This window comes from Balaenoptera musculus, chromosome 3, assembly GCF_009873245.2.
Source record: "Balaenoptera musculus isolate JJ_BM4_2016_0621 chromosome 3, mBalMus1.pri.v3, whole genome shotgun sequence".
Lineage (NCBI taxonomy): Eukaryota > Metazoa > Chordata > Mammalia > Artiodactyla > Balaenopteridae > Balaenoptera > Balaenoptera musculus.
Window position 1 is genome coordinate 25,302,839 of NC_045787.1, and position 11,287 is coordinate 25,314,125.

At 43.2% G+C, this 11,287-nt stretch overlaps 1 protein-coding gene across 4 annotated transcripts in view; it reads left to right on the forward strand.

Moving 5' to 3' along the window:
- The window catches only part of PDZD2 (PDZ domain containing 2), a 373,142-nt gene that overhangs the window by 271,279 nt on the left and 90,576 nt on the right, over positions 1–11,287 (forward strand). For 2 of the 4 annotated variants that reach the window (XM_036846552.1, XM_036846553.1), the window contains one exon: positions 3,277–3,778. In XM_036846552.1, coding sequence (XP_036702447.1) covers positions 3,277–3,778 — 502 coding nt within the window. Of the gene's footprint in view, positions 1–3,276; positions 3,779–11,287 lie in introns of those variants that run through there. The other 2 variants (XM_036846554.1, XM_036846555.1) reach the window with 1 other exon arrangement.

The following is an 11,287-nucleotide window of genomic DNA, read 5'->3' on the forward strand; positions in this document are numbered from 1 at the left end:
GGAAAGATATTCAAGATCTTGTACTCCAAAACAATGGACCAGCCTTTTTGGTACTGAAAAGAAGGTCCCGGTGGACAATCCAAATCAAGTTGTCCAGAGTTTTAGTACAAAAAGTAGAGTCCCAAAAGCAGTTTTAGAGGAATTGCCTCTCCAGGTGAAATCTTTTTCAGGTTGATGGTAAATGTCCTGGGGGCCTAGGATGACTTGGACATGAAAGGACTGCTTCTGTTTTTCCAGGTTTTTGTTTTATCCTTGTCACTGGGATGGCTTGCTCCTCCTATCCCTGGAAGTCGAAAGCAACTTAGAGATGATCTATTTTAACACCTTCACTGTGCAGATGAGCAAACTGAAGCACAGGGATGGTAATGATTTAAGAAGCAGAACTTCACAGAGGACGTGCATGGTTGGGAAGCAGATAGACCTGGGTCTACCAGTGGCAGTTATGCGAACTTGGGCGATTTAGTTAATATTTCTGAGCCTCAATTGCTTCTTCTGTCAAGAGAGTTCTTAAGGAGCATCCACTCAAAGAATAAATTCAAAACTTGGCCAATATTATTACATTTGCTGTTATTTTTTTTAATTGAGAAATAATTCACATAACATCACGTTCATCATTTTAAAGTGTACAATTTAGTGGGTATATTCACCATGTTGTGCAACCATCACCACTATCTAATTCTAGAACATTTCCATGACCCCCCACAAAAAACCTGTACCTATTAGCGGTCAGTCTCAATTCTCCTCTATCTCCCATCCCCTCAGCTCCTGGCAACCACTAATCTACTTTCTATCTCAATGAATTTGCCTATTCTGGACACGTCCAATAATGGAATGATATATGGCCTTTTGTGGCCTGGCATCTTTCAGTTAGCATAATGCTTCAAGCTTCACCCATGTTGTAGCATGAACTTCAGTCCTTTTTATTGCTGAATAGTATTCCCTTATATGGATATACTGTATTTTGTCTATCCATTCATCAGTCAATGGAAATTTGGTGTAATTGCCATTGTTTTACATGGTTGGGCCAAAGCTATAACAAAAACTTGGGTGTCTGTCAACCTGGTCCTGTTTTTCCTACCCCCTCCTGTTTTTCATAACATCTGAGCATGTGTATTGGATTAATAGTAGTGGTTGTTCCGAGGAAACCCTTACAACCTGGCTAATTACTCTTATGATTTTATATCTTTAAAAGATTTTATCCAGTATGGAAAAAAAATACACAATTCAAAAAGTAAAATCTAATCTAATTGTAGAAAAATGGTGCAGAGAACCAGGATTCATTTTCAATTTCTAGATTCCAGTCTAGAAATGTCTTCATGCCTCTTCATCTCACTGTAGTTCACAGAACAACCTGAAGTCTGTACAGTATCTTTTATCTACCTGGTTTTTATGTGTAAGTTCATTTCCATGGCTTATAGCCCGGGATCAAAGAAAGTTTTTACTAGCTTTGGTTGATGTCTGAGGACTCTTCTCTCTTGTTCATTTTACTCCAAGGCAAAAATTCAGAATTGTTCTCTTCTTCGGTTAGACAGTCACTGTCATTGCATTGCCCTGACCATTAGGTAGGGGGAATATACGCCCTTGGCTCAGAACTTAGAACATTTCAAACACGACTGGTCACCTCTCCATATGACCTGGCCCCCTTCCCACATACTGACTGCCCCAGCTCTCAAGTCTGGTTTGGTATACTGGGAAAAGTTCTGTGTTCCACATTGGATTGAAGATGTAGGCAACATAGCCCCAGGCCTTCTCTTTGTGGGGCGTGAAGCCGGGAAGCAGGTCTGACTCGTTAAGGATTTGGTGGTTGACATTCTTTGCTTGGGAACCAGTGACGTGTAGTATGTGGCAAGATCCCAGTGGTGAAGGCATCCCCTGGGTTCATCTGGGGTTTGTGCTTCCTTATCTCGGGGGGCACTGGTGGGAGATCCAGCCCAGCCTGACTTCCTGACTTTGAGCCAAGTGTTTTCTTTGCTGAAACTTTAATGATCTGGTCCTGGATGCCGCTAATTACTCATCTCGTTTGAGGTTCTATTGTTATTCTTTAAGACCTGGAGGAGTCATGGTATGTCAGGCTTCACATGCATTATCTGATTTATATGATTTCCTGCTTCTGAGTGTTTGGCAGTCCTCAGATACATGTGAAAACCCTGGCCCTCATCTTCCTCAGGCTAAACATCCCTCCTTCCTCCCACTATTCCTGGTTGCCACAGTTTCCAGCAGCCGTCTTCGTCCTGGTTGCCCGATGTCTGTGTTTTCCACTTTGTCAGTGTTCCTCCTCATGTGATGCCCAGACTGGAAATGACACTTCACGTGTGCTATGAACCACCAAACTAGAACCATTACCAAGAAATGCACCTGATCCTCATTTCATGCCGCACACACTTGCTGCGCTTCTTTACTGGCTGCATCTTAATACCAGCCAACCCCTTCTACCCGTCCCCCCCCACCCCCCCACCCTCGCCAACTCAGGATCTTTTTTTCCCTTTAACTGCTGTGAGGCAAAGGTTCCTCTTGTGCAGTCGATTTTTTTTCCACTTTGGCTCTTTCCAATCTGTGGCTTTTTTTTTTTTTTTTTTTTTTTGAAGTGTAGTTGATCTACAATGTTGTGTTAATTTCTGTTGTAAATTTCTGCTGTATAGCAAAGTGATTCAGTTATTCATATATATACATTCTTTTTCATATTCTTTTCCATTATGGTTTATCACAGGATATTGAATATAGTTCCCTGTGCTGTACAGTAGGACCCTGTTTTTTCTCTATTCTATATATAATAGTTTGCATCATGCAGCTGATTTTTTGATCCTGCGTGCAGAACTGTACACTTCCCCCAATCTATTTTATCCATTTTCCCCTGGGGACTCGCAGTGCTATCCCATCAGAATGTTATGAATGGGAAGCTGGCATCATTCTGATGCAAGAAGTTGTTGAGCGAATGGAGAATAATTTTTTTCTTAATGATATGTTAGGATTGGCTCTGTTAATAGAAAAATCCTTCTCTGACTACCTTCGTAGGGTACTCTCATGAGTCATTTCCAGTTCATGGTGGTTTTTTGGTTTGTTTGGGGGTTATTTTTAGCATCAACAATTAAATAGATTAAAAGAGCGAATGAAGTGCGGAGCCTCTTTAAGAAGCTTAGTGCCTCAATCACTTGGCCAGGATTTTAGTCACGTGGGTCCCGTGTGGGCCATCAGATGCGTCAACCCGCGGCATTGTTCTTGGAGGATGTTTGGAGGGTTTTAACCAGCCCCTCTCTGACCCCGCTCTGTCCGTTGCAGTTACCTGGCTGAGCAGTGCTGGAATGGCGGCTTCATCTACCTGATCATGCTGCGCCGCTTCAAGCACCAAGTCCATTCTCCTTACAACGGCAACAGTAGCAACAGCTCTGAACCAGGGGAGACGCCTGCCTTGGAGCTGGGGGACCGAACTGTGAAAAAGGGGAAAAGAGCAAGAAAGTTTGGGGTCATTGCCAGGCCTTCTACCCACAAAGCCACTGAAGAATCCAAGAACAGCACTGGCTGTGAGTTGGGCAGTGACCCTGTGTCTGAACTGGACAACGGCCTGGACCCTGAACTGGGAAACGGTCATGTTTTTGAGCTAGAAAATGGCCCAGATTCGCTCAAGGAGGTGGCTGGATCCCATCTAGAGAGGTCGGAATTAGACAAAGGGACAGAGCCTAGGATTGCAAAGACGGACGCCCCTCTGCCCACAAGCAATGACAGACGCCGCTTCTCAAAATCTGGGAAGACAGACTTCCAATCCAGCGACTGCCTGGCACGGGTAAGGTTTGCTTTGGTGGTAGAACCTGAATTTTCAATGAAATGTTGTTTGCAGTTGCATTTAAGGTTTGGAAAATACATCTAAGATGACCTTGCATTTAGAAACTGAAAGATTTATTAAGATAAGTGATCATAGGGCATGACAATAACAACAAAAAAACCAAGTCATCTTATCACACTTAAATAAAGAGCTAGTCGAGTGATCCTAAGTGGAAAATTCAAGCCTTCTGTGGTATAATTTGAGTCATATGAGGCCCAGATAAAGTACTTGAACTGCATCATTATTTATCACTGCTGTCACCAGTGGAATTGCCACTGCAAGGCCAAGAATTCCTGGTGACCACTGATAGCATAAATATCCAAGCCTTGGTATTACACAGGAAGGATGTCCAACCTGCAGGGAAGCATCTGCTTTTATTTTTAACATTTCAAAACCAGTGACATTTTCATGGGATAGTATTATTATATTGCTGAATTCCAGTGAAGTTTGGAAACTTCACAGAAATCTCTGATACTATGATATCCAGCTGTGATGGTCAGAGCTGCCCTCACCTAAAGGCAAAGCAGATGTTGTCTAGTTCTGAATGGTGATAGACACACTTCTAGCCTCATATCGTCTCCCCCATTATAACCAACACTCTCTTGTTAAGTTACATTTCTTTAGGGTCAGAGTGCTTGTTCCAAGAATCCTCTTGGCCAGGTATTCCTCTGGGTTCCTAACAAAGCAGTAACTAGCTAGATGGTTCCTGATTGGTTTCTTTTCTGACTCAGGAGATGCCCTCTAAGGATGAAAGAGGAAGTTGGAAAGATGGAAAATGGGCACAGAGAAAGTATCAAGTTCAGCTTTGCAGCCTGGGAAATGGTGCCCTAGGAGTGAATGTAATTTCTAATAAGGCTATTTCATGCATATTTCTGCAACTGTAGCCAATCTGTATAATGGGTTGAGAAGAATCAAAATAACCCCTCTCTTAAGGGACCATGTTCCTTCATTTGAGGAGCTGGGTGATCATCATAAAGCCTTACACAGAGAAGGTATATTTGTAGATAGAATTTACAAACAAATGAGAAGAAAAAAATTAATGTTTCTATTAATGATTTTCTACCTGTTTTATGCCCCTCCCCCCAAAAAGGATTCAGGGCAATAAAAATATTATAATGTGTATAATATTATCAATGAATACTATATCTTGATATGATTTTTTTCTTCTGATGATTGTGAATATGCAGAAAGCTTAAGGTGAAAAAAACAAGTGGGTAGTACTGGTTCATTTTGAAGCTTTAAGGTACCAAAGTTTAGGGTGGAATCTCACACATTCAGTCCAAAGAATAGGTTTTCATCTGGCCTAGGACACAGTGGAAATTATTTGGAATGATTTTAAAAGAAAAAACGCCACACCAAACTTCTAAGAGAATACCATCCTCTACTCATCCTGATTGAAGGCAATAACATAAACTTGAATTTCTGGATTAGACTATCTTAAGACTGCACATACCAGAGTTCCTTTGCCTGGTTTTTGTACTCAAGGTCAAATGTCCAAGAAGATACAAATGAAGGGTGAAAAAACCAAACCATGATCTATTACCTTGGGGATTTTTTTTTTTTTTTTTGAAGCCCCATGCCTATAGCAAGGAGAGACTTGCCATCTGGAATTCTTCATAACTGTTCTAAATCTATAGGCTGATTATTGACCCTGGATTGTACTTTTGGTCTTAGAAAGTCAGAATGGGCCACACACCTTCTCAGACATGAATATTTCAGTACCCTCTTCAACCCCAGAAATAACCTCATTAGATGCATTTACCTGGGATTGATAGGGTTGGCAAGAAATAGATCTTCACAGCTTTCCTCCACACCCTGGTGTCACCCAAACTGGGACCAATAGACCTAACAGAAGGCTGCTTAGGTTCTTGGGATGAATAGATTTATATTTTTACTCCAGGACGAGCCCAAGGTCATGCTAAAATGGAATTTCCAGAAAAACAAAAATTAGCTATTTACCTCTTAAGCCTTGGGGTAAAATTCCATTCCATTTGAATAATGGGAGATTAGACATGTCAGCATTGTTCCGTTTCTGCTTTCTTAATGATTTAATATATCTACAAAGACTTAATAAATTACAGACAAGGCTTATCATCATTCAGACCATTTTTATTTGTCAGGTACTTCTTTTTCATAGACTGTTATTTCTTACAGGAAAATAAATCCTCAGACTTTTTTTCTGTATTCTGTTCTGCCTTAACGGACCTATAGGAAACATATTTCCTTTTAACAAATACCTCCTTTTAAAAAATGGCTTGTTTCTGTAAAATATTAACACGTAATGATACACATGCAAACAGATTAATTTTTTAAAAAGTTGGGCCCATCTTCTAAAGCACAAGAATCTCCTAGGACATAGATAAGCAGTTTTAGAAATGAGTTCAAAATTCCTTACTCTCTGTCTAGTAAAGATCATTACTCATCCAAGGTGACATATACATAATGTGTATTTTTGTAATGCTGCATAGTGAAAATGAATACAACCAAACTTAGGCACGTAACAATGAAAAAAAAAGAATTCTACCGTTTGCCAGTCAGGAGAGTTTATTCACAGCTGGTGTGTGTGTCTACGGGTCCATTTGTGGACTTACCCTAGTACCCAAAATCCACCTTGTGCAGTACCAGACCTCTTTCCTGTAAGTGGTTCAGCAGAGACCTCAGAAAGGCTTCCCCAGGTCTGAATCTGCAGGAAAGTATGTGAAACTCAGAAGGAGAATCACACCGAGGACTTCTCCTGGGTGGTCCCTGATGTTTGTATCAAGCAGAGGCAGCAGCAGGATGGTCCTCTTCTAGGAAGTCCCCATGGTCTCTGGGTGAACTTATATCCTTCTACATGGTAATGTCTCCTAAATTCATGTCTGCCTTCACCTCTCTCCTGAGCCCTCGAGCTTTCTACCAACCACATACAGGATGTCTCCAATCTTAGATATTTCACATCATGCCTGAAACTCGATGCATTGCTTTCCCGCACCACCAAGCCTGCTCCAACATTCCAGGTCTCACCATCCACAAAGCTGCCCAAGCCAGAAACCTGAGATTCAACTAGTGACCACTAGCCCTGGTTTGTGCAGAACTTTCCCTGGTTTTGCACTGACAACCCCATATCCTGGGAAACGCCTTCACCCAGGCAAACTGGGACAGTTGGCATCGTGGAGTCAGCAGGAACGCTGCCCTCTCCCTTACACCACCTCCCGTCAGTCACCAATCCTGTCACCTCCTGCCCCCGTTAGGATCTCTGTCTGCTCCACTTCTCTGTGCTCCCTCCGACAGCTTTAGGTCAGGGCCAGACTGCTCTCATTTCTCACCTGTGTGACCACAGTAGTCTCCCATCCGTCTCACTGCTCCCGCTTTCATCCCATCATCCACTGTCCCCAGTGCAACCAGAGGGACTTTTCTAAAGAGCAAATCTTACTGCGCAAGCGTGCACGCACATGTACACACGCATGTGCGCTAAAGCTTAAACCATCTGGTGGTCCACTTTGCCCTTGGGGTAATACCCAAATACCTTGGCTTGACATAGCATGTGAGGCCCTTTCATCACCTGATTCCTGATTAACTCTTTGCCCCCATTTCTCACTGCTTTCTTCCTCCCTGACTTTGGCTGAGTTCGTTTTTTTCAAAAGGCCATGCTCACTCTTGCCTCTGAGCCTTTGCTCTCTCAGTCCCAGCTCAGCGCCTTGCGCCTGTAGGTGCTCTGTAGATATTTATTAATGAAGGCACAGGGGAGCCCCAGGCCTGAGAGATGGGGCACCAAGTTCCAGCCCTGGTTCTTCCATTCCCAGCTCTGTGGCCTTCAGGCTGCCATGTCCTTTCTCTGAGCTTCAGTTTTCTTACCTACACACTGAGCATTTTGGTCTGATGACTAAGGGATTTCAACTCTGACATTATGATGACATGATTCTTCATTTCTTACTGATCATTCTAAGTAAGAAGGGATAAGCAGACAGTCTCAAAATAGGGCTGCAACTGGAGCCAGAGCATTTACTGCAGTGAAATTCTAGTTGGATGATGTGTCTTCTCACATTTGGGGCAAAGATGCTGTTATAAAATTTTATTTTGGGTTCTAGCAGATGAGGTCATTTAAATGCTGCCGAGGCCGCTCCCTTTAATGTACCACCCCTGTTTTGGTAAATAAATCCCTCTGTGTGCCTTCGTGAAGAGATGCACGTGTGAGCTCACACAGTAATTGGCGGTTTACAGGAAAGGGTAGCACTCTGACAACATTAATACAGACGTCCGTAGCGTCCAATTTTGCGTGGTTTGGCTTTTTTCTCAACAGGCTGACAAAGTCTCATTGCCCTTTAAGCCAATGTAAAAGGAAGCAAAGGCCCAAGCCCTCTGTCTAGACAGGATCTGTTTCAGAACTCAATCATCTCTACAACTGGATCTGTGTTCACGCGCTGAACATTGGCAAACAGGCAGGTCTCCCATCTGGGCAAACTTCTTAACGTCAGTCTCAATAACTTTGAAGAACCCTAGGATTAGTGGATAAACATTCTCTCTTTGTTAATTCAGTGACATTTATGCAGTATTGTTATGTGCTAGGCACTGTTCTAGCTGCTGGAGAACCCATTTGTAAATGAGAGATAAAGTTCCTCTCCAGCGGCATTTGTCACGTATAAGGGGCCACAAGCAATACGTAAGAAAATAAATCAGAATGTTAGAGGCTGACCATAAGTACGATAAATAAAGTAAAACAGTGACGTGAAAGATGGCCCCGCAGTGACATGGGCAGGGGGCAAATTGATATTGGGTGTCGTCGGCAAAAGACCTCATTGAAGAGGCCATGTTTCAGCTAAAGACTGAGTGTCAGGAAAGGGCAGCCCTGCACAATCTGGGGGCAGAATGTTTCCGGCGAGGAACTAGCACATGCAGCTGCTGTAAGACAGGAATGATAGAATATTCCAGGAGCAGAGAGACCGCAGCACAGTGAGTGATGGGGAGACGACTAGGAGGTGACGTGGAAGATGTGGATGGGACTAGATTACAAAGGTTCATGTTCACCATTGCAAAGCGTGTGGACCTTATTCTAAGTCTAGTGGGGAGCTATCAAAAGGTTTAAGCTGAGTGCATCATTATATATATATATTTTTTTTAACATTTACCCTAGATGCGTAATGGATAATAGTGGTTTGTGAGAGGTAAAGCATACAAAGGGAGACCAGATTGGAGGCCACTGTGATAACCCAAGCTAAAGATGCTGGTGGCTTTGACGAGGGTGGTGTCAGGGAAGAGGAGCAGAGGTAGATGAATGTGTATCTGTTTTGCAAATAGAGCTTTTCTGTCTCACTCATGGTTTAGGTGTAGGAAATAGAAGGATAAATCAAAGACAGTTCATGGGTTTTTGGTTTGCGTATACTCTTAAGCTCGAGTAGATGATGTTGCTATTCCCACCGAGATGGGAAAGAAGGAGAGCCCTGTTTTGACCCTACTGGTGTGTGTAGCGGATACCTAAGTGGAATTGTAAGGAGGCAGTTGGAAATATACTTGACATTATTGTTTTTAAGTTGGCCTGTTGGTTTTTGGCCGGTGCCAGCTTTAGGCTAATACACTTTAGACACTGATTTTATTTTTAACTGAGCGCTGCTTTCAGCTGTAGGCAGCTAGATTTACTACTGACAATTGTACAATTGAGACCGATAACATCTGCCTCTTCCTGTTTCTGCCTCTCTTTGTGTTCCTCAGAGCTCCTTCATTAGATGATCAAGAAATTCCAGGGTGAGGAAATTTGCATCATTTTCTTTGAATTCTCCCCTTATAGTTTCTACTCTCTGTTGTCGGGGGAATATCATATTATTGGATAAAAGAAAATCTGTTTCTGGACTAGTGTAGTTGGGGGCTGTGTTACAGACTGGTCATTTCTGCCCTCTGAAGCCGTTTCTATTAGATATGTGTTTTGTTTTTGTTTTGCTTTTAACTAGTTGTGTGCATCTTGGGCAGGGGCAGGGGTGTGGAGTGGGCATGTGGGTGCTCTTGTCTTTAACTCCTCTGTCAGGGTCAACATTTAGGCCATTCTGCTTTCCCCGTGAATGTAGTTTTGCATGTTTCTTGTCACAAGTACTATTTCTAAGCATTTAAAAATTATTGGCACATCCTCTATGAGCCATAGTTAACATGTTCTGTTTAGCAAAAGAAGGGTAGGACGGGAGAAGATGATGGTGTAACTAGTAATAGGGATGGATAGGTTTTAACTAATTTGGGCTAAAACCAAAGGGGTTTTCTTATTTCTGGGCTCTCATAATGGTCCGTGTTGTTCTTGGGAAAGAGTTCTACAGCTTTTCTGTACTGGGGGAGGGAGGAACACTGTCCCACATCTTCAAGACCCCAGGAGCCATGGCATATCTTCCAAGGAAAAAAGTCAAGCAACCGTCGGCTCTCATTTGTTACCTGCACCGTGAGGCCACAGGGCTGGCCCATGTGCCAGTGTGGGATGCCCAGCACGCCGGGATAACAGCTAACCGGAGCACCCCTGCCTTTGTTCTCTTCGGGGTCCTCCGATAGCCAGAGGGTCTCGTGTAGTGGAAGCACTGAAGGTTGCTATCTCGTGGTAGCACTGATTCTCAAGGATGGCTTCTTGGAAGTCGTGGAGCTGTGAGAGACTCTGAAGGCCAGGAAGGCTGTTTCTAAATGGGAAAGAGAGAAAGGTGTTCCAGAGGTCAGAGGCAAACAACCAAAACCCAGGGAGTCCAAAGTGAGATGATGGGATGGTGTAGGGATTGTTGACAAGTTCATGAACTACTGTGGGAAAAGCCAGTGACTTCTGCGGTTACATTTGGCCAGACAGGCTTTGTGGGCCTGTGGTCAGTGGATGGAGGAGACAGCTGGCACCACGGCGTGTTGCTGGAGTCATGGAGCCCCCGTGAGCTGCGCTGGGCAAGGAAAAGAGCCCAACAGGTCTCTGTCTGGTAATAATTTCCCTAGACGTTCCTGTTGCTGCACATTAGTGACCGTTCAACATCTGCTTTTTTTACCGTTGCATTTTAGTTGCTGACAGTATGCAGTTCAGATTTTCTAAATGCTTCACATTTTTCCTCTTTTGCAAGAAGCTTGAATGGGCAGGTTGCCTATTTTTAGGGAGATGCTGGCTTTGTCTGTATTGGACCTTCACAGTTCCGTTGGACCTTCACGATGAATGGAGAAAACACATAGCTTTTCTTTCATGAATTGAGGAATGCATTGTGACCCCTACCTATATACCTGGAGCCAACAAGGACTTTGGGATGAGCCTAAAGTCAGACTCCCAAATAAATCACTTTAGAAGCTTTTGCTTTCATTTCTCTGAGCAGCCAGTTATCAAACATTTTGCAGTGGGTGTATGTTTGTGTCCTTGGCGTGAAATACGGAGTCACATGGAGAATAAACCAGAGCAGAAAAGCTACTAGCAGTCAAGAGGACTTAGACACCTTTATTAGTTTTTGAAGAGGATAGATCTTTGGCAGTTCTCTGGAGGTCCAGTGGTTAGGACTCCGC